The 21389-nt window shown below is 50.1% G+C and overlaps 1 protein-coding gene across 6 annotated transcripts in view; it reads left to right on the forward strand.

Moving 5' to 3' along the window:
* The window catches only part of Schip1 (schwannomin interacting protein 1), a 562997-nt gene extending 546817 nt beyond the window's left edge, over positions 1 to 16180 (forward strand). For all 6 annotated transcript variants that reach the window (XM_058574880.1, XM_046431242.2, XM_046431241.2 and 3 more), the window contains 5 exons: positions 7137 to 7254; positions 8223 to 8420; positions 9126 to 9249; positions 11832 to 11925; positions 15559 to 16180. In XM_058574880.1, the coding sequence (XP_058430863.1) occupies positions 7137 to 7254; positions 8223 to 8420; positions 9126 to 9249; positions 11832 to 11925; positions 15559 to 15610 (586 nt within the window). In that variant the 3' untranslated portion in view covers positions 15611 to 16180. The remainder of the gene's footprint in view (positions 1 to 7136; positions 7255 to 8222; positions 8421 to 9125; positions 9250 to 11831; positions 11926 to 15558) is intronic.
* Positions 16181 to 21389: the final 5209 nt, after the last annotated feature.

Consider the following 21389-nt stretch of genomic DNA (forward strand, 5'->3'; position numbering starts at 1 on the left):
CTACCCCCCAACATACAGTGCTAATCACCAGCTCTCATTTTCTCTCCTTTTCCTTTTCTAATCGTGCTAAGTGCCCACATGTGGCAACTCGGAGGCGCTCAGGAGACACATCCAGTGCCAACTCTGCCACCAAAATGCTTAGTGTATTTATCCCCTGCCACTTTTCCTACATATACCCTCCGTGCTCATTTAGAGAGTGCAGTCATTCTCTGGCTGCTTCACGTCAAAGCATGTCAGGAGCACTTGGCTGTGGTCACAGCTATGCTGTATTTTTCCTAGTTGCAAAATTGCACGTGACGCCTCTCACTTTAACATACTTAATCACTCTCTGGTTAGGCATTGGAGGTGTTTCCAGCTTTATGTTTTGGTTTGTTTTCTTTAGCCTTTTTCTTCCATTTGTGAATTTACTCCTTCTTCTCAAAGTGCCCTGGCCCCTCAGGATGCTGTCCTGCACTCGGACACCAGCACCGTGACCTGGTGCAGCTCAACCTCTTTCAGCCTCTGATTTCTCATGTGTGCAATAGGACTCATGACCCTTGCTGCTCCCGGGGCCTTGCTTTATGAATATCCACATAGCTCAAATGTTTGTCTCTTCCTAGGTAAGACAGGGAGTGTCTGTTGAATGTGAGTCCCTGCTGGGGTTATGCGTAACCCACATCTCTGCTCGTACACTGCAATGCGTGATCCAGGCACTCAGGACTTGTTAGAAGTCCTGGTTTGATTCTGGCTCAACTCCCGAGTGTCCACATACCTGGCGGTCATGAGCCTAAAATGACTTTAGGAGCCAACAGGAACAAATGAGTGGAGTAGCCCAGATAAGAACATGAGGAATCGTGGGGCCTGGTCGTATCTGGGAGTCCAAAGTCAGATACATAGAGAGCCAGGCACAGAAGAGATACTTGAAAATGGCAACTTCTTATTTCCAAATATAGACCTCCTGGAGATCCTCTGGCCATAATTAAGATGAAAGTGGACCTCGTGTGGTGTCCAGGAGTGGTGGCTGTTTTAGGATCAGGAGAGACCATTGGTGCTGGAGAACGTTCCTGTTGGAAATGTGTTTTCCCAACCTTAAGGTCTTATAATTCCAAATTCAATTACAGGGAAGTGGTCATTAGTGAAGGAAATGGATGCTAATGTGGAATAAGAACCACCAGCTGCCTGAGGAACATGAGCATTTACGGCTCTCTGGAGACGGGTCAGGCTGCAGGGCGATGCTTCTCCCAGGCCAAGACTGTTCCCCTTCGTCTGAGCCACTTAGGCCAGAGACATTTCTGTGGCAGGAAGGGCTGGGTGCTCAGGAGCTGTCTTCTGAGCACAGACATGTGGGAGAGTCCAGCACCAGCCTTCCAAGAGGATTTAGAAGAGGGAGCCCAGAAGGGCTGTCCACACACCTGCAACCCCCAGCTCTGCTGCAGAAATCACAGATGTGGGGGTCAGGACAGGCTATAAGGGACATGATGCCTTCCACCCAGAGTCCTGTCACACAGGAGGAATTCTGAAGTTCTCTGGACATATAACTGCTGCAGGGCGCTGTCCCAGCTCTCCTGCCTTCACCCCCCCGCACCATGGCTCTGGGACCTTGCTTTATGAATATCCAAGCAGCTCAAGTGTTTGTCTCTTCCTAGGTAAGACAGGGAGTGTCTGCTGAATGTGAATCCCTGCTGGGGTTATGCGTTCCCCACATCTCTGCTCGAACACTGCAATGCGTGATCCAGGCACTCAGGACTTGTTAGAAGTCCTGGTTTGATTCTGGCTCAACTCCCGAGTGTCCACATACCGGATGGTCATGAGCCTAAAATGACTTTAGGAGCCAACAGGAACAAATGAGTGGAGTAGCCCAGATAAGAACACTAGGAGTCGTGGGGCCTGGTCAGCTGCCACTCACCCCTGCCCTGCAAGGACCTGGAGCTGTGGGCACTAGCTGAACAGGCCTTTTCCTGCCTCCACAGTTGTCCGGATCACTCACAGCACCCTGTGTGACGGTGACATAGTGGGACCAGCAGCACTGGCAGCTGCACACAACATTCTTCAGAAGTCCACCATGGTTTCGGCCTGCAGCATCACACACCTGAGCTAGAGAAACTGAGCACGGGCCACCACAGCAAAGTGGATGCGGCAGCTGGCTTTCCCAGTCACACATGTAGACAGACAGAAACCTGGCTTTGCTTTTCTCCTTATTTTTTTTGAACACTTGTAGGTATTTCCGAGATTCCTGGGACGTGTCCGCATGGAGCAGTCAGTAGGGAAAGGAAGAGGCAGAGCTCGTGGTTTGGAAGAGTGTTCCTCAGCTTACCACAAGCGGCAGCACCTGTCTGATCAGCCCCGCATGCCCCGCAGCGGCGCCTCCACAGTGTGTAAAGCTTTCCCAAGCCTCAGTTGTTCCCACACTCTTCCTTCATGACAGATTCTGAAATATGTTTAGACCCTTGGGTGATTACCATCCATATTTTATGTTCTGTCTCCTTTGAACTTCTCATAAAAAATCAGAAAAAAATATAGTATGAAAATATGAGCAATTATTCATTATATGTAAAGTCTTTTGACTAATGCATCATGCCCACAGACTAGTTGGGGATGTTGAGTGACAAATGGCTCACAGGCTATGCTGTTGTAGGCAGATAATGCACAACACGGACCTAAAATCTGCAGGCACACAGGAAGCTTCCTCTTGCTATGTTTCCTAAGGAGAGCCCTAGAATTATCTTGAGATCATAAACAACTACAGAACGTTTATGCCCTTTGAAATCACACTGCCAGCAGGATTGCATAAATCTAACCCCAAGGTCAGGAGTAGCATGAGGGAAAGGCCACTAGGTCAAAAGTTACATGTCCAGCCCAAGAGTCATGCACAGGTCATCTCTTGCTCCAGGCAGGGCGCACTGTCAGGAACCACCCCCATGAGCAGGAGGTCAGCAGGGCTTAGCTGGAGTCAGCAGGGTTGTTCTGACCTGTGTGGAAAGGCTCTCTTCTGAGTCTGTGGTCAGTCCAAGGGCAGCAGGGGCCTTCACTGCTCCTGGCTGGCCCTCATGGGTGTCAGACATCAACCTGCTGGGACACCTGCAGGATGTAGCTCTGTGCTCGAGTCCCTGGGCCAGCCTGGACGTGTCCCAAGGAGGGCAGAGTCCCCAAGGACCTAGAGCTGGAGGCAGCTCACTTCCTTTGCCTTTTGTCAGCCAGTCACAAGGTCACCCAGGGTGGGGCACAGGGAGAAGTGGCAAGGTCACACTTTGGGGGTGCGGGGGAGGGAAGAACTGGCTGTCACGAGGCTGGGGTCCTTGGCTCCTCTGAGTGAGCATGTGGCCCAGGGAGAGTGAAGTGAACATACCGCCAAACTAGAATTCAGCATAGCCGGTTTGTGAGGTAAACTGAGGCAGGAAAGTTTACCCAAGAACCTGACACCTTAAGTCTATCCAAGAACCTGGCCCCTTATGATCCAAGCTGCTGATGGATCTCCATTTCCCAAACCAGAAAGCAGCCAATGGTTCTTAGCTTCAGAGCTGGACTCCTCCAGCCCTGGGTCACCACATTCCAGGGCCATAGACAAGAGACCTGACCCCCAGAGGTCCCTACCCTGGGATGTCCTCTGCAGCTGAGTTCTGTCAGTAGTCACATTGCTTCTTTTTGTCCCTGCATTTTGAAGGGAGTGGCATCTTGATAGGAAGTCATCTACCACTTGGGAAATGAATCTCATTTCTGAGATTCCCTTAGTGCCAAGAGGCTCTCATCTCTCTTCAGTTCCACGTGTTTTAAGAACACTCTGGCAGTGGCAGCTGGGCGTCGGCAAGGGTGTTTTGTTTCTATCTTGCAGTGCTGGGGTGAGCCCAGGATCTCGAGCAAGCTGGGCAGACATCTACCATTCAGCTCCATCTGCCCCTTTTATTTTATGTTGAGGCAGGGCCTGGCTGAGTTGCCCAGGCTGGTCCTGAGATTGCTATCGTCCTGCCTCAGCTTCCGAGTTGCTGTGATCACAGTCATGGCCACTGCGCCTGGCTGCACCTCCATGGTTGTGTTCTCTATGAGTGTGAGCAGACGTCAGTGCTGAACGGCCCCCACTCGGTGTGCTTCCAGCACTGGCCATTGGGCACCTCCCAGGGAGGCCACTTCTGCTCCTGCTGCTGTCTGCAGGAGTCCCTAGTTCATCTTCTCAGATTCTGAGCCTCCTCCACTAAAGAATACCCTCTTCCCAGGCTCCGGCACCCCTGTCAGTGGCCCTGGTGCTGCTGAGTCACCTCGGTACCTGAGGAGAGGAGGGTTCTGGGCTACCCAGGACGCAAACCTTCCCGAAGTAAAACCAACCAGCAGCAGAAAGCCAGGTGCGTTTGCAGGTTGTGCCTGCCCACTGCCACTCAGAACACCAGGGAGCCTGGCAGTAGATACCGTGGATGACGTCTGCGAACAAGAAGACGAGGATCTTGCTTTGTTCCCACCATAGACTGCTTGAGAGGTGCAGGCAAGTCAGCCCCCTGCAGCCTGAGATTGGCTGAGAGTAAGGCCAGATGCTCTGCAGCCGGAAACCGCAGTGTTCAGAAGTGAGCCTCCAGAGGGTCATCTGCTCCCCAGCCTGTGGCAGACAGGCCTTCAGTGGGCTGGGTAGCTGGCTCACCACACGGTCAGGCTGAATCTCACCCAGAGCCGCCTTCCTCTTAAAGCCTACTTGCAGGCTAAAAGCAAGCAAATCCCTCCTGAGCCGGTCTTAAGATGTCTCTACCAAATCTCCTGATCACTGGCTGCGGTGTTTCCTGCACGTGCCTTTCCTGTGAGTTCTGGTCGGTGTCCCTGTATGGAGCCCTGCTGTTTCCCAGGGTGATGAGCTGGTACCCGGGTGGTGTCCTGGCTCTCCTGGGTGGCCTCTCAGCTCACCTGGTGCTAAGTGTTTCCCTTTTCCTTTCCTGAGTTAGAAATGGCCTAGATGGGCAATGTGGGTACCGACTGATCCTTAATAGAAGGCCAGTTGTGATGCAGAATGGCAGAATTTAAAGTCAGCTTTCTTCAGAATTAGGCTTTGCTTTGGAATGATGTTATGTTGGGTTTTTTTTATGTGTGTATTTTTATAATCTGTATATCCAGTGGCCTGGCTCTTCTTGCAAGACTTTATTCAACAAATAGAAAAAGCTGCATAATCCTAGATTCAAATTAGGCTTGCCTTTAAAAATGTGTGTTTTTAATTTGCAAAGTTTCTTTTTCATCATCTTCCAAACCATAGACCTTGAGTTTTATGATTTAAAATGGATTCATTTTAGTTTTAGGCCCTCTACAGATATTAAAATTTTAAAACTTAGTTCATGTGGATCAAAAGGAAACCTGACTATAACAGGTGGCCCCAAGAAACACCTCCAGTAGAAGAAAGTTAAAAGGAGGTGAATCCCGACCGAGCGGAAGGACCCTGTGGTTGAGCTGAAGATGTTCTTTCGGAACTGACTTTGCATCAGGGATTTTGGAGACAGGCAAGTGGAACCTGAGCAAGTGGCTCAAGAGGTCCCCTTAGAAAGTCACATCTCCTCTAAAAAGCCTGTGCTCCTTGGTCCAGAGCTCCCGTGAGAAGAGAGAGGACAGTTGACACACCTGTGCCAGGTTCTGAAAGCCTCTTCGTCCCTCCTGCACAACAGTGAAGTGTGTGTCACTCACCCCAAGGAAAGAGGTTCATAGCAGTGTGATGTGCTGTGCCTGGGGAGGAAGTGAGGACTTGGACCCTCAGTCCTTCTGACTGCAAGCCCTGGGCTGATCACATGGGAACCTGTGTCTTCCTCCAGGAAGGCAGCCCTGTGCCAGGCCCTCCTCACCTACAGTACTGTGGGCCAAGGTGGATTTCCTTAAAGGGGAAATAAGCTGAAACTTCCAGTCATTATGGAATGTGACAATAGGTGGCAGTGCACACCCTTCATAATTGTGCCTCTGTTAAATTGGATGTTTTTGTTTTTGTTTTCATTTTCTTTTCTGGGGTCTGTTATTTTCACAGAGGCACTTTAAATGCATCATGTGAGCAATGTCTGTGATGCGTCCCTACCACTAGAATTTTAAGGTTCAAAAACAAGTGCCAGGAGCTGGGGGTGTGGCTCAAGCGGTAGCGCACTCGCCTGGCATGCGCAGGGCGCTGGGTTCGATCCTCAGCACCACATAAAAAAAAAATAATAAAATAAAGATGTTGTGTCCACCGAAAACTAAAAACTAAAAAAAAAAAAAAGTGCCAAACGTCCAATAAGCTCCTCTCCGCCTTTCTCCTGTAGCAGTAAAGTTGCCAGAGCAAACTCAGTGTCCTCTGCCCTAACCCTGCTGAGCTGTGCTCCTGGATCCCTTCCTGCCAGGAGCCCCCCTGATGCCCCTACATTCACACGAGGCTGGGCTGCTAGAGATGCTGGGAAATCACTTTTTTAAATTGCTTTGTTTACCAACTAGTACTGGAAGGCGTTCAACTTGAAAAGGAGCTCAGGACAGTCACACCCACAGTGTCCCCAGCTGGGCTTCCCTTCACACCTCCTGTAGCTCCAGGGCCCCTGTGCCCATGCCGGGCTCTGAGGGGTCTCTGCTTGGAGACCTGTGCAGGGGGTGGCCTTTGTAGCTTGCTGCCCTGAGACCAGGCCTGGGGACTGAGTCTGCAGTTCCCTTGTACTTCTCTGGGGTGAACCTGGGGTGTTCTCTCTTAGCCAGTTGACACTGGCTTTTGGCAACTACCATACGTAAAGCCTTCCATTAGACCACCCTGTTCTGTTGGGCCAGAAAGGACTGTCTTCAAGAGCTCTGCCCTTGGATGCTGGCTAGTAAGTTTCTGCATGGTTCCCGGGACAGCACCCTGAGGACACCAAGGTGGCCTTATTTGGCCAAGGACCCCATTCATCTTGATTGACAAGCCCGCGCACTCAGTGGCTCAGCACATTTGTATCGGGTGCTGACTCTTCTGGTGTTACTCTGGGTACTATAATGTCTGGCCTGTAATCATTTTTCACATAACATGAACCTGGTGTAGAATAATGAATAGAATATCAGGAGTCCTCTAGCAAGTGGTCTGTAAGCGGAGGGTAGTATCGTCAGCCGTTTCTCCACACGAGGAATAGGCAAAACCACCTCTGTTGGCAGCTCGGATAATGCTGTCCCCTGCAGTGACAAACCACTAAGTAGAATTGTGTCCCATTTCTTTCCAGACTCCAGAGTGGGATGAACCTGCAGATTTGCTTTGTCAACGACAGCGGCAGCGACAAGGACAGTGATGCTGACGACAGCAAGACCGAGACCAGCCTGGACACACCCTCGTCCCCCGTGGTAAGCCTGCTCTCCAGGCGGTTGCGCGTGCTCCCCGTCCCCCTCCCAGCCAAGCATAGGCACCTCCTCGTTCCCCCTCCAGGCCTAGCACATATGTGCCCCCCACCCTTCCTAGCCAGGCGTAGACACTCCCATGTCCCCCTTCCCAGCCAAAGTGGACACCTCCTTACTCCCATGGTAAGCCTGTGTTCCCAGCTGAGTTTAGACACTCCTTCATCCCCCAGGGTAAGCCCGTGCTCCCAGCCAAGCCTGGACACCCCCATTCTCTGTGGCAAGCTGTTGCTCCGAGCAGAGGTGCCCTTGGGTCTGTGGCTACTTGGCTGTTTTTCTGTCTTGAGTCAGGAGCAAATGTTCAGAGATGGGAAAAAAACATTTCTGTGAATCGCATGCTTTTAAAACTGGACAGTAGTGATGGAAAAGGAGAAGTTGAGACACAATCAGGATACGTAAACATTATTAAAGTTAAGGACTACTTTTATGTTAGACAGTAGGAGAGATCAGATGTGCTGTTAAAACTTTAAAGGGAAAAGATGCTCAGAATCCTTCCCCTTTGGGCTTGGAATGGGACTCGTTTCTTTGCCACGATTGCGTAAGTTGGCCCAACAGTGGTGTTCTTGTTGCTGGAAGCTCTTCCACTCTGGAAGGTCTCTCACCCTCTCTACCAAAGACCAGCGAGTAGGAGGTTGTGCTGGTTGCTGAGCGGTGCGACCTCAGACATCACTGGATACCCAAGTCCTGTTTGCCCAAGGACCCGCACACCACCTTCGCTCTGATAGTATTTTTCCCTGTTATTGATTATACTAATGTATGCCAGAGTCAGAGCCTGTTTTAAAATAGACCTTTTCCTGCTACTTGAGACTGACACGGGTCGAAGGGAACAGAGCAGTGCTCAGCCCCGGGAAGGCTGGGCCTTTACCAGCGGGACGTGACTGGCTGGGAAGCTCAGGTTGCTCTTTCTTCCCTCGCAGAGCAAACAGAGCTCTTCCTATTCCGATAGAGACACTACTGAGGAGGAGTCCGAGTCCTTGGACGACATGGACTTCCTCACAAGGCAAAAGAAACTGCAGGCTGAAGCCAAGATGGCCCTTGCCATGGCCAAGCCCATGGCCAAGATGCAAGTGGAGGTGGAGAAGCAAAACAGGAAGAAGTCTCCCGTGGCGGATCTGGTATGTGGCAGTGGTTGGGCTGCAAGTGCGTGTGTGCGCGTGTGTGGGGAGTAGGGGAGCCACAAGAGTTTGGTGCTGCCCCTGTCCTTTCCCCAAGTGATGCAAACTTGGGTTTCTCTGGGGCAGTTCACAAAAGTACTGTCCCTGAGAAATAATGCAGCTCATTTCTTATTTCTATCGATCGTTGTGCTGAAAGACCATGCAACAGCTTTCACAAAAGTAAGCTCTTGATTCAGAGCTGCTTGTTAGGGGCGGCCTGAGCCACCCTGGGAGCATGTGGGAAGCAGCCTCAGGACAGGACTGGAGGCTGCAACAGACTCACTCTTGCTGCAGTGACCACTGTGACTTGGTGCAGTCCTGCTGTGGACCTGCTGTGGGGCCCTGGAGTGAAACAGGGCTGGTAGCTTCTGGGTCAGAGCAAGAGAGGATTCTGGTGGTGTCCCAAGCGCAGGGCGTGGGGTGAGCCTCTAAGCAGCAGCTATGTCGATGGTCCTACCCATGTTGGTGTCATTGGTCCCTGGTAATCCTTCATGCTAAGACCAGGCAGAAGGCTTTAGTGCCCGTGGCCAAGCACTCTGTGTGGGTGGCCCACAGGGAGTGTGATGGGTGAGGCCCCAGAAGCCGGCAGGGGTGGTGGGTCTCCTGAGTTGAGATATGCTCAGGCTGCGTGCGCCCACTCACTCCTCGGGTTCTCCCCTTCTCCAGCTGCCTCATCTGCCCCATATCAGCGAGTGCTTGATGAAGAGGAGCCTGAAGCCAGCCGACCTGCGTGGCATGACGCTGGGCCAGCTGCAGGTGATCGTCAATGACCTCCACTCCCAGATTGAAAGTGAGTGCCGTCGCGCATGAACCTGGTAGTCGGCGCCCCTTGTTGGGTTTGGTGCCTTTGTGCCGAGTTTCTTGGGGTGCCTCCTTTGTTCATGGGGAAAGGAAGGGAACTGTCAGGCTCTTGTTTGAGTTTGGAGTTCCCAGTTCCCAGCACGTTATCTTTAAACTCACATCTGCCTCCACACGTGGTGCAGTAGGTGACGTCACTTATCACACAGTTAGACCTCCTGGTGTAGACATGTGTTTTAGGCATCATCTCAGTCAAATCAAATTAGACTGATTTTGTGGGATTCTAGGCCCTGAAAGTATATATTACCAATGTGTGAAAATTATGGGGTGACTAAGCATGGGCTCCCATATTCAGTATTAGAGATGGATTCCAAAGCCTTGACGGTTCACTGGTGCAGCATCTGAAATTGCTTTGAAGGATGCAGAGGAGGGTTCTAGATGACACGAGGTTGGCAGGAGGCTGATGAAGCTGGTTGAGTACATTGGGATTCACTGAACTTTTCTCTGCTTTTGTGTTAATTTTAAGTTTTCCATAATAAAAGCTTAAATCTCGTATTAGGAAAAAAAGTTCTGGGGCCCAGAGGTTTGAATACATGTTTAGCACCAAGTTAAAACAGTCCTGATGGTTTTCAAGTCAAAAGATAAGATATAAGATTTTGACGAAGAAACCATAGATTCCCAGGATTACAAAACCATGCTTCCATTTTAATGTCGGTTGAGGATTAATTACTAGGAGTGTTATTCTTTCAAGAACTGAGGGGGATTTCTGAGATTTTTTATCATGAATCATCTTCCTGAGATTTGTAAATAAGATTACCATCCCGTCCTTTTCAGGAAGTGAAATTTTCGACCTGTTTGTGTGATTCATTCCCATTGTTTTTAAATTGGAAGCTCCCTGAGCTAAGGGCAGGCAGCACCCACTGGGAGCAGGGCTCTGAGAGCACTTCCGGGCCCTGTCTGAACACCTCCAGGGCCTGTAGACTACCTGGAGCTCAAGCTCAGTGAGGGCCCTCCCCACGCCTGGGCTGACAGCCTTTGTTCCTGGCTTCTCTGGGGGGGACAAGCCAGAGAGAGCCCACGCTTGTTGGAGTTTGTCAGAAGCAGGAGCCACACTGGCCCAGGGCATGGCGTCGGGTAGGTCACTAGTGACTCTCTACCTACTCATGTTGTCACCCAGTGTTTAGTCTGAGGCATGTCTTCCCTGTTGTCCAGAGATTTCAGGGATTATTTCTTCAGGCCTTACACACCCAGCTATCCCTGAAACCTGACCCACCGCTGTCTTCCTAGACTAGGCTGCACCAGGGATGTACAGGAAGGCTCTGCACCTCTGTCACGCCTGCCACCTCTGGCTGGGTGTCTGATGCATCTATCAGGTGCCCAGGGGCCCCTCTGACTCTCAGTGCAGCAGGAGCATCCTGAAGGTGAAGGTGGAAACTTAATATGCTCCAGATGCGTCGTTCACATTTTTTCCAAACAGAATCCCACCCTTCCCTAACAATTTACGTTTTTAAAAAAATATTTTTATTAGTTATCGAGGGACCTTTATTTATTTATTTGCTTATATGTGGTACTGAGAATGGAACCCAGTGCCTCACACATGCTAGGCAAGCACTGTACCACGGAGCCACAACCCCAGCCCACCCTAACAACTTATTTTTGTACCAGTAACAATTTCTTTAACTACTGAGCCACATCCCAGCCCTTTCAATTTTTTTTATTTTGCAACAGGGTCTCACTGAGTTGCTTAGGGCCTCACTAAGTTGCTGAGGCTGGCCTTGAATTTGCAATCCTCTCCTACCTTAGCCTCCTGAGCCGCTGGGATTATAGGCATGTACCACCATGCCTGGCTATAATTTCTTCTTCCACTGTGATATGAATGTAATTGAAAATATAGATTGAGACCGGGCACAGTGATGCACTCCTGTAATCCCAGCAGCTTGGGAGACTGAGGCAAGAGGATCACAAGTTCAAAGCCAGCCTTAGCAATTGCAAGGTGCTAAGCAATTCAGTGAGATCCTGTTTCTAAATAAAATACAAAATAGGGCTGGGGATGGAGCTCAGTGGCTGAGTGTCCCTGAGTTCAATCCCTGGTACCCCCCCCCCCAAAAAAAATAGAGAGAGAGAGATTGAGCATCTCTGTATCTGAAATTCACAGTGCTCCAAATTGCTCAAAATCTTTAGATTTTGGAGCAATTTCAGTTTGAAGATTTTCAAATTAGGGCTGCTCCACCAGGTAAAATCTATGCAGGTATTCCAAAATGCAAAAAAAAAAAAAACTAAAATCTGAAGCTTTTCTGGTCCCGAGCAATGGACAGGGAGACTCCACCTATCCTCCTGGCTCCATTCCTTTCCTTTAGCACCTCACAGCTTGGGGACAGGTCACATGCCCTCTTGATGACTGCTCCCTGGCTTAGGGGAAGTCAGCACGAGAATGTGAATCTCTGTGGTGTCTGCCGTGATATCTGGCTGTGTGTGTGTCGCGGGTCATATGTGCTCGCTCGGGGGCTGCAGACAGCACATGTTCTAACCCGGATGCAGCTGGACCCATTTCTAAGTGTCCTTTCTTTGCCCCAGGCTTGAACGAAGAGCTGGTGCAGCTGCTCCTCATCCGAGACGAGCTGCACACAGAGCAAGATGCCATGTTGGTGGACATCGAGGACCTGACCAGGTAGGTCTGGTCACATTCTCCACAGGCAGGAAGAAGCCCCCATGGGGGCAGAGCAGGCCCTGGGGAAGGTCACCTCTGATTGCATGCACGCAGCTCCTGTGCGTCCTTAGCACATATCTTAGCAGTGTCTTCCTCCCGTGATGAAGTGTCTGTGCGTTCTGACTTCTCACGACTTCTCTTGAACCCTGGGAACAGCTCTAGCCTAGGAGGACCTTATGCTGGAACACTGTCCCCTAGTAGTGGCTCTCAGCCATTCCATGCTGGTGTGTTCCCAGCACATGAGCAGCTGGGTGGTCAGTGCGCCCCTGCCATGCCCAGGAGGCAGGGACACTCTGGCCTCTGTCAACAGCCCTGTGCCCCAGATTCTTCTCACATAGGAAGCTCTAGGATTTGAGTTCCTAGCTCCTCCTGCCGTTCTGTGAAAAGGTAAAGAATGCATCCCTCCTGGGGGATGAGGAAGCCAGCCTGCATGGTCAGCCTCTTCCATTTCCTAGTAGTTTCTCTTATAGAAACCCTGCCATGCATATGCATCCCTCATCAAGCACGAGCAGCATAGGTTACGTGTGTGAGGGACATGAACTGCATATAAGTTCTCGTGACTTCATGTTTACCATTCACCTGTCCTGAGACGGTGCGCATGAAGTCCCTAAGCCAGGAGATAATAATTGCTATTGATACCAGAAATGTGGCTCAGAGAGTAGAGGCCCCGAGAAAGACCAGTACTCGTCTCACAGCACAGGGGGCTGACCGCAGGCCCAGAATCCTCCCACGGATGCTCTTGGCACCTCCCACAGGAATGTCTTAGCCCAAAACATGGGGTTCAATAGTCCGCTACCAGTGTGTGCCGTAGAAAGAGTTTTGGTAGCAGAATGGATGCTGCAGAGCTAATGCAGGCCCTTTTTAAAAATCCTGTAGTCTTCTCATGCCCTCTAAGCATGTCTGCCAGCATCAAGAACTCACAGTGACACTCAGATGTCACTATTGCCACCTGCAGACACATCCAGACACCGTGAACAGCAGCTGTACAGCAGACCCCTCTGGTTAATCTGAGAGCTCACATTTAGATATCGAGATCATGGGAAGCCTGTGAAATACATGACCAGGACCTACGTTCTCTGACACTCCACAACCCTCTGCACTCTCTGATTCGCTGTGATGCAGGACTTTCCTGTGCCCTTCTCACAGCCCCATTCACACAAAGGGGCACCAAGGGGCTTCTCCTGCCTCTCAGGGTCTGGCTCACACTCAGGTGGCAGTGTACCTCCTGACACCTCTAAGGGGGGTGGTCCTGGGCGTGCAGGCAGAGCCACGGGATAAGAACAGAGACATCACTGCCTTGCAGTTTGGGGAGTCCTGCAGGAGGCTGGGGTATGGCATCTCCACAGCCTTCTACTATAGGGAGCCCAGGGGTTCTTACACATGCCAACAGCAGCTGCCTCAGAGCCCCACAGCCTCAGAAGGCCAGGAGCATAGCTGTGGGCTGATAGGCTCACCTCTCCCTCGGCTGTTCTCCACCAGCCATTCTAGATTCAGTCCAAGCCACTGGGCATCACATCTGGCTGCACATGGGAGCCACCCAGGAAAAAAACTGATTGCAGGGTCCCACCCCAGGGGCTCTGGCTCAGCTGTCCCCTGGGGGCCTGGACACAGGGTCTTACTAAGCTGTCTTATGGGTCCTGAGCTTCAGAAATTCTAAGCTCCCAAGTGACACTGGCACTCCCCTGGTGCTAGCCTCTTTAAAGAACCCTCCCTGATCCAAGGTAGACTTGATTTTCAACTGTGGCCCTTCCTTAGCGATGTCTACTCAGTGCCGAGGACTTCTGACACCTCCTTTTAGATTGTGTGACAGTTCTCACCTCGGAGGCTGTAATATTTTCTGACTCCAGTTACTGCCTGTTTTCCTTCTTAGAAAATCCGTCAGTGTATCGGTGTATGTCTGTGCACACACACACACACACACACACACACATGTGTGTGTGTGTAGGTGTAGGTTCCAGCCCTGCTCTAGGAACTTCCCTGACTTTGCTTGAGCAACAGGCATTAGGTACTTTGAGAAAGTGACCCTTGTTCTTTCTTGCACATACCCAGGGCCGTGGCAGGTCTACTAATGGGTGATGTTTCTAAAAAGTGGAGAGCTAACAGCGTCCTTCCCTGAGATCCTTTACTCTTAGATGGACATAACCATTTATTGTGGGCTGCTGCATGTGGGACATTGTGGGACATTGGCTATGCCAGAGGGAATTAGCTCCTTGGCGTGGGTTCTGGGTCTGTGAGTGTGTGTGTGTGTGTGGTCACAGCACCTCACGGTGACTTTTTGCTTAACACTTATTTTCTATCTGCCTTTCTCTTATTTGCTATTTTACTTCCTTATTTTTGAGAGTATTTGCAGTTTGTCTTCCCTGCACCAGAGGCGCTGAATGTTCTGCGTTAAGCCCGGGAGTTAGACTTGATGTTACCAGCTCCCTGGGTGCAGGCAGCACACAGAGCCTGCCCCTAAACGCTATTACAGCTGCAAACCACAGCCTGAGACATTTTTTTAATCTCTTGCTAACTTATCATTTTCTATATTCATCCTTCAGAACCACTGTCTTCAGCCCACAAAGCCCCATGCTATGGGATGTGTCCACCCTGCAGGCCACCCTTTGTCCCTGCTGTCCAACTGTTGGGTCAGCTAACTCTGGGCTCATGGTGCAGCAGAGCTTGGTGAATAAAAAGACTCATCCCCACCCCACCGCCGTGACGGTGCCCTGGGCCCAGCCAAGGAGAACTCATGCACATAGAGAGGCACTAACCCCCACAGGGACATTGTGGGACACTGGCTATGCCAGAGGGAATTAGGTCCTTGGCGTGGGTTCTGGGTCTGGGAGTGCGTGTGTGTGTGCGCTCACAGCACCTCACGGTGACTTTTTGCTTAACACTTATTTTCTATCTGCCTTTCTCTTATTTGCTATTCTTCCTTTCTTGTATCTTCCCTGTAACATATTCCCATGAGAACAGAGACCCCCATTCCTGCTCTGCAGGAAATCCCAGCTTCAGGTGCCATGCCTGACACGTCAAAGGCCCTTTTTAAATGTTTGTTACTAAAGGTACACACTAAAGGAAATACACTAATGCCCAATGAGCTAAGCCTGCCCTGTAGCTAATTAAACCACAGTTCCTAGAGCAGGGCTGGAACCTATACCCATACACGTGTGTGTGTGTGTGTGTGTGTGTGTGTGTGTGCGCGCGCACGCGCGCGCACACACCAGCATACACCAGCATACACCAATACACCAACGGGTTTTCTAAGAAGGAAATCAGGCAGTAACTGGCATCAGAAAATATTATAGCCTCCGAGGTAAGAGAACTGTCACCCAATCTAAAATCATACTTCCCTCTCCATTTTTAAACACAGCACTTTTGTTTTCAAGGGTAGACCCATCAGTCCACCTCAGGTTACCAGCTTACTAAATGAAAGGAATCATGTACAGGGCATGAAATAAAAGAGGTCAGGTCGGTTGGAATAAAGCACATCTCCTTGATTCGCACGTCTCGTTTTGAGCAACTCTGGAGCTCAGTTCCGAGGAGATCACAGTGTTGCTTGGAAAGCAGTCTGGTCTTTCTTGTTAAATGGTCGTGTTGTTCGTTTCACAGACATGCTGAGAGTCAGCAGAAGCACATGGCAGAGAAGATGCCTGCCAAGTGAGAGCCACCCGCCACAGCCCGGCGGAGCTGACTTTGCCTCTGTGGTTTGCAGTGCTGTTGCTGAAGGTGGCACAGAGATAGACCAACAGCCTTGTCATTCATGGATGGTGTCTGAAGCTTCATGTCCAGTGATCGGCCTTTGCTTCTTAATTTATTTTAATTTTTTACTTGTGCCACTTAATATCAGGCATTTTAATAAAATGTTGTTACAAAAAAAAAATGTACAGTACTTACACCATCACAAACCATGGTTGATCCGAGGGTGGTTTTAACTTTATTTTTACTTGTTTAGAGGTTTTCGGTTGGAGCGGTATTTTGCATTGACTACTTCATCCTTCGCTGTAGTTTTAAGAACTGTAAATGACGGTGCTATACAAGTCAAAATACATGCCTGCCTCCTAGTGAAGTCGTAGCTCTCCTTAACGTGTATCTTAATCAGTTCTCAACATTTTGTGAATGTTGACTACCTGAAGTTCATTTTCAGATGTGCTATTAACATTCTGTTGGCTTCAGAAGGTTTCTTGGAAGTTTTATGTATAAATATGTAAAATAAAATTAAAACTTTGTTTCATATGATATGTCTTCTTGCTCACTAACAATAGCCGGCTTGTCTCTCTCTCTCTTCTCCCCTTCACAACTGCACACCCTACCTAGGAGCCACAGTCCGTGAAAGCCAGTTGCTTTCAGCTTGCAAGGTGGGCTGATCAGGTCACAGCTCTTGCAATCCAATCGTTTCACCTCTGAATATTTCAGCATTAATACAGGAGCTTTGGGGCAACGGCCTCATGCCTCCATCATGCTCCTTGTGATGGTTTGAATGTGAGGCTGAATTCAAAGGTAGACTACTTAATCTGGTGGAGGAAATTTTAAGACAGTCCGTCATTGAGTCAGTGCCATGGACATTGATGGTAGGGTTTACCCAGGTTTACTTTGAGAATTGGGAGCAGAAACCAGAGCCGAAGGATTTTTAAAACTTGGGGTTTGACCGGAAAAGTGCATGTAAAACTGGGATCAAGGAAGATTGTTAAAAAGATTGCAGCCAATAAAGAGATGCTAAGTACTTTGTACAAAGATACCAGGAATGATTCCTTGACGGCATCTCAGGAGACCACACTCACTACAGACTCAAAGATGTAGAAGGGGAAATTCCTTTGAGAGGAGACCACTGTGGAGGCACCCTGCTCACACATGGGCCACAGGACGCTGTTGCATTGTGCTCAACCACTCAGGCACTCAGAGGCTGCTGCAGCTGTGATTCCAGGAGGCTTACCTACTGCAGGAGCTGATGGCAGACCTTGGCATCATCCATGTGGGGCTGGTTCTGCAGGAATGCAGGATTCTGGAGTTAAGGGATCAGGAGGGGGCAATTCCACGGAGATTTCAGTGGGAAACCAGGCAAGGTATAGCAGGGTCAGAGTCCTCTGAAGGCTGTCCCTGAGAGGCCCATGCATGAAACTGTGACAGTGAAGCTGAAGCTGGAGTGGAAACTCTAGGAATTAAGAGATGCCAGTGATGTGACTGTCATCCAGAAAAACTGCTGACTGTGGAGAGAGCCAGTCTAAAGGAGCCCATGTGAGCTGCAACTGGCAAGGCCAAAGGGGCGGTGTTGCCCAAGCCCTTTGAGTCCACCTCTCACAGCCATGTGTCCTACAAGCTGTACTCAGACTGGGTTTAGGTCTTGCTTTGGCCCTATTCCTTCTTTCAGTGCCCCTATTCCTCCCTTAGGCAGGTGGGGTGTGGCTGGAAGCGGTGGGTCACTGGTGGTGTGCCCTGGAAGGATTTATCTTCCCTGCTGTCCCCCCTGCCTTTCTTCTTCCTGGTCACCATGAAGTGAGCTGCTTTCCTCCACTGCATCCTTCTGCCATGTGTGCTGTCTCACCGTGGACCCACAGCAATGAAGTTGGCCATCTATGGATTGAGACCCCTGAAACCATGAGTCCCAAACCAGCTTTTCCTCCTCTAGGTTGTTCTTGCCAGGTCTTTTAGTCACAGTGATACAAACCTGATTAACAAATTCATGGTTATAGTATTGTCCCAGGGAAGTGGCTAAATGGGCAGGGATATTCCCAGTGTCCTTGCATCTAGCTGTGAACCAGGACTGATTGTCACCAAGGAAACGTCCATGGGTGTGAGGGGTGTCTACGCCACCCAAGACCCCTCCCAAGAGGGTCTGCCCTCTGCTGCAACCACAGGAACCTGGAAGATGACCAAAGTGGAGGACCTCCACCCTGAGTGCCTGCATGGGGGGGGGGGAGGTCACCTACTGTCCAGCAGGGTTCTCCTGGGACCCCTGCAGGAGTGAGGAATATGCAGGAATGACCTTCAAGCCCTTGAGCTCTGTGGAGTTGTTCCAACAGCTAGCATTACACCAGTGAGTGAAAGTCCTCAGCAGGGGCAACCCTTGTCCCTTAGAGTTGGGACGCTAGCCTTGTGTTCTGAACCAACATGCTATGATGTCTCCTCTAGAAAATCTCCAGGGCAGTGACCCGTACTTTTTCAGCTTATGGCTTCATCCCTTCTTTCAATGCCCAACTGTCCCTTTAGGCAGGACGGAGTGGCTGGAAGAGGTAGGTAACTGGGGGCATGCCCTAATTTTAAAATTAGTTTAAATCTTGTTCACCTTTCTATCTCTCCCTTTAGCTACTGGGGCTGAAACTAGACGGTCTAATTGAGATCTTTCATGAGCAAATCATTCGCTCTAAACAATAATATGGATATCAAGATGCAGCAGAAGCACAGATGTATCTACAAACGCGCTTTGGGATGTGTTTGCAAAGCCTTGATTTCCGTGGCCCTTGAGGCTGCCCTGAAGTACAACCCCAGCCCAGCTCTGGCACTTACAAAGAGCAATCGCCTTTAGCGCTGGCGATCACTTAGTTTTTCTAACTAAGATTTGACACGTTCATTGTGAGATAGGCTGGTGGGTAAGCAGTTTTGCAGTCAGTTGTAATATAAATTATTATTATATAAGTATGTTGACAATGGTTGACTGTGCAGAATGAAAGTGTCCCAATTTCTGAGTGAAAAATCCCAAAGGCCCTTCATTCAGTCGCTTTGGTTAAATGATAACAATTTGCCAGAAATAATCAGTTCACTGTCACACACTTCTCTTCTGCATTGGCCCGTGGTTGAAACACAGCCCTTGTTTTAAAAGCTACTGGGTCTACTTATTGCACTGTAGTGCAGGAGAACGAGATGGAAAAGCACTACTTTTATTTCCACCCTCCAGACCAGACATTCACACTTCCTGCTGATAATTTGCTACAAGATTCTTTTATGTTCCCACAATGCCCTATTTACTTTTCCACATCTTGTGGTCTGTTCTGACCCTGGTGAGGTACAGCTGAGGCCAGAAGTGGGTTCTTTGATTCTCTGTCTCCTAAAGTTACTTCCTCCTGGATGTATTAGTTCTCAGGAGGAATCATGATCCGTGCTGACGTCTCTCTCAACTTGTGAGGGGTTTTTAGGTCACAGAGCTCCCCATATTATGGTGGCATAAGAAGAGGCGGAGCCCATGGTCGCCCACAGCAGCCCAGCTGTGAGGCCGGGTGGAAGCATCGACAATTGCATGGGTGCTGGGCAGAGAGGGCTTTCCTGTCTATCACCACGCATCCGTTTCCTCTTTCCAGGAACTGGAGGGTGCTTGATGCTGCTGCCAAGTAGGCTGATTTTAAAATGTGTCACTCTCAGATGCAAATCAGAAAGAGGGGAGCTCTTGGCAGCTCTGCCCCATGACGTCATTTCCTGAGGCAGTAAGGAAGCCTCAGGAGGGATAACCAGGTGGGGGTGTTTTTAGGGAGTCCTGCATCACCTCCTTGTAGTTCTGGCTAAACCAAGAGTGGGAGTGAAATGATACGGACCTCCAGGATCTCCAGGGGGCCTCACCACACTGCCAGCAGGTGCTGGGACTTCAGAGGGACAGCATTTCAACTGCCTGGACCCACCCAAGAGCAGAGAGGATGCCCTGCCCAAGGGAAGGCTGAGGAGGACATGAGTGCCATCAGCACCAGGCCTGGGGACCTAGGGATATAGGGACTGAGGTGGAAGGAAGAGCCATGGTCATGAGGCCTAGGGACAGATGCACTGGGGGCCTCAGGCAGGGCCTGGCCGTGGTGGCCTCTTCCTCTGGATTCCTGGTGGCAGCTTGGGCCTGTAAGCAGTGTCCTGCTGGGTTGTGCCTTTGGGACTCCTGGCCAGAGGGCTGCCTGCCTGCTCCACCATCCGCAGTTGCCAGGAGCATGGCCTTCATCCACCATGTGGGACCCCGCAGAGCTCAGGCCACGGGCAGCCCCTGCAGTGCTGAGGCCCTGAGGCATGGGACGGGAGTTCTGTGCTTTTCATAGGCAACATGGAAACAATTAAAAATCTCTTTCCAGGGGTAGAGCACCTGCCTAGCATGTGTGAGTCCCTGAGGCCCTGGGTTCTGTCCCCAGCACTGGGTGGGGAGTTTGGGAGGAACAAAACCAAGGAAACCTCTTTTGAGTTGCCCTGCTTCCCAAGCTGAACACAGGGGCTCCTCCTGGAGAGCAGGTGAGCGTGGACGCTGAGCATGCCCCCTCTGGCCACACTTGTAGTTGGCTGTGCATTTGCCCTGGATAATCATCTTGGTTTTGAATCTAATTGTGCTTAAGTCCTATTTTCTCTGTCTTGTTTCTTTTTGTTGTTTGTTTTATTTTTGTTTGTTTGTTATTGTTGTTATTGTTTTTGGTGTCAGGACCGAACGCAGGGGCACCTAGCCACTGAGCCACATCCCCAGGCCTTTTTTATTTTTTGAGACAGGATCTTGTGAGTTGCTGAGACTGGTTTTGAACTCCTGATCCTCCTGCCTCAGCCTCCTGAGCCACTGGGATTATAGGCATGGTGATTGACACCCAGCCTGTCTTGTTCCTTTTATAACCAGCTCAATCCCCTGATTTGCATAACTGCTGTGCCAATATCATACCAGGAAGGCCTCCTAACCCACTAAACTAAAAAGCAAGAATGCCCACTTCCTGTCTTTTAAAGTACACATCGCTTCCCATATCAGACTCATGAAGAACTCAGGGCTACGAAATCATCCAGAGAGCGCTACAGTCTAAGGCAGTTAACTGCTCTCCAAAAACAGTAAAATGGCCTTGGTTTCACCTTGCAGGAGCCTCTGTGCTTGTAAACAGGGCCAAATGCATTCCTCCTTCTCAGAATTTTGAATTCAAAGGAAGCCTGAAGTTCAGATACAAGTGACCCTGCCATGCCCCATGGACTTTCCTCCTCCACTGGTTGGCCAGACAAGCAGCCTTGCTTTCACATCATCCCAGAAAATGAAAGCCAAATCTCAGGGCAACTTTGAATTTCTGAGATAAGTAGTCATGGCCATTCCGAAGTCAAAGTTACCCTGGCTTCCTGGACAAAGGTGAGAGCATTTTCACTGGGAATTCCTTTGGCTTCAGTTTCATGGCCAGTCGTGGAAACCATACCAAAACAAGGACCACCCTCAGCCCCCAGCATGGGGTGCTGTGTCTGTAGAAAGATGGCAGCGGTAGCCTCCAGGACCTGAAGCAAGAGAGAAGAGGAATGAGCGGGAGACCTTCTTCCTCCAAGAGGACTGAGAGAGAATGGAAGAAATATTCATCACAGTCGTGTCAGGGGTAGCTGGGAGAGAAAAATAATCAAACCATGTTAAAACGCAGGCTGGAAGGTAGTAAGACAATGGTTGGCCCGCAGGCCACGCACGTCATTCCGGGGTCCCCAATGCACGTGCACTGAGGGCCCATGCTGATAACAAGTGACCAGCAGGTGGGTGT

The sequence above is a fragment of the Marmota monax genome, unplaced genomic scaffold (assembly GCF_021218885.2).
Source record: "Marmota monax isolate L192 unplaced genomic scaffold, Marmota_monax_Labrador192_F-V1.1 WCK01_AAM20220418_F8-fsc00022, whole genome shotgun sequence".
NCBI classification, from domain to species: domain Eukaryota; kingdom Metazoa; phylum Chordata; class Mammalia; order Rodentia; family Sciuridae; genus Marmota; species Marmota monax.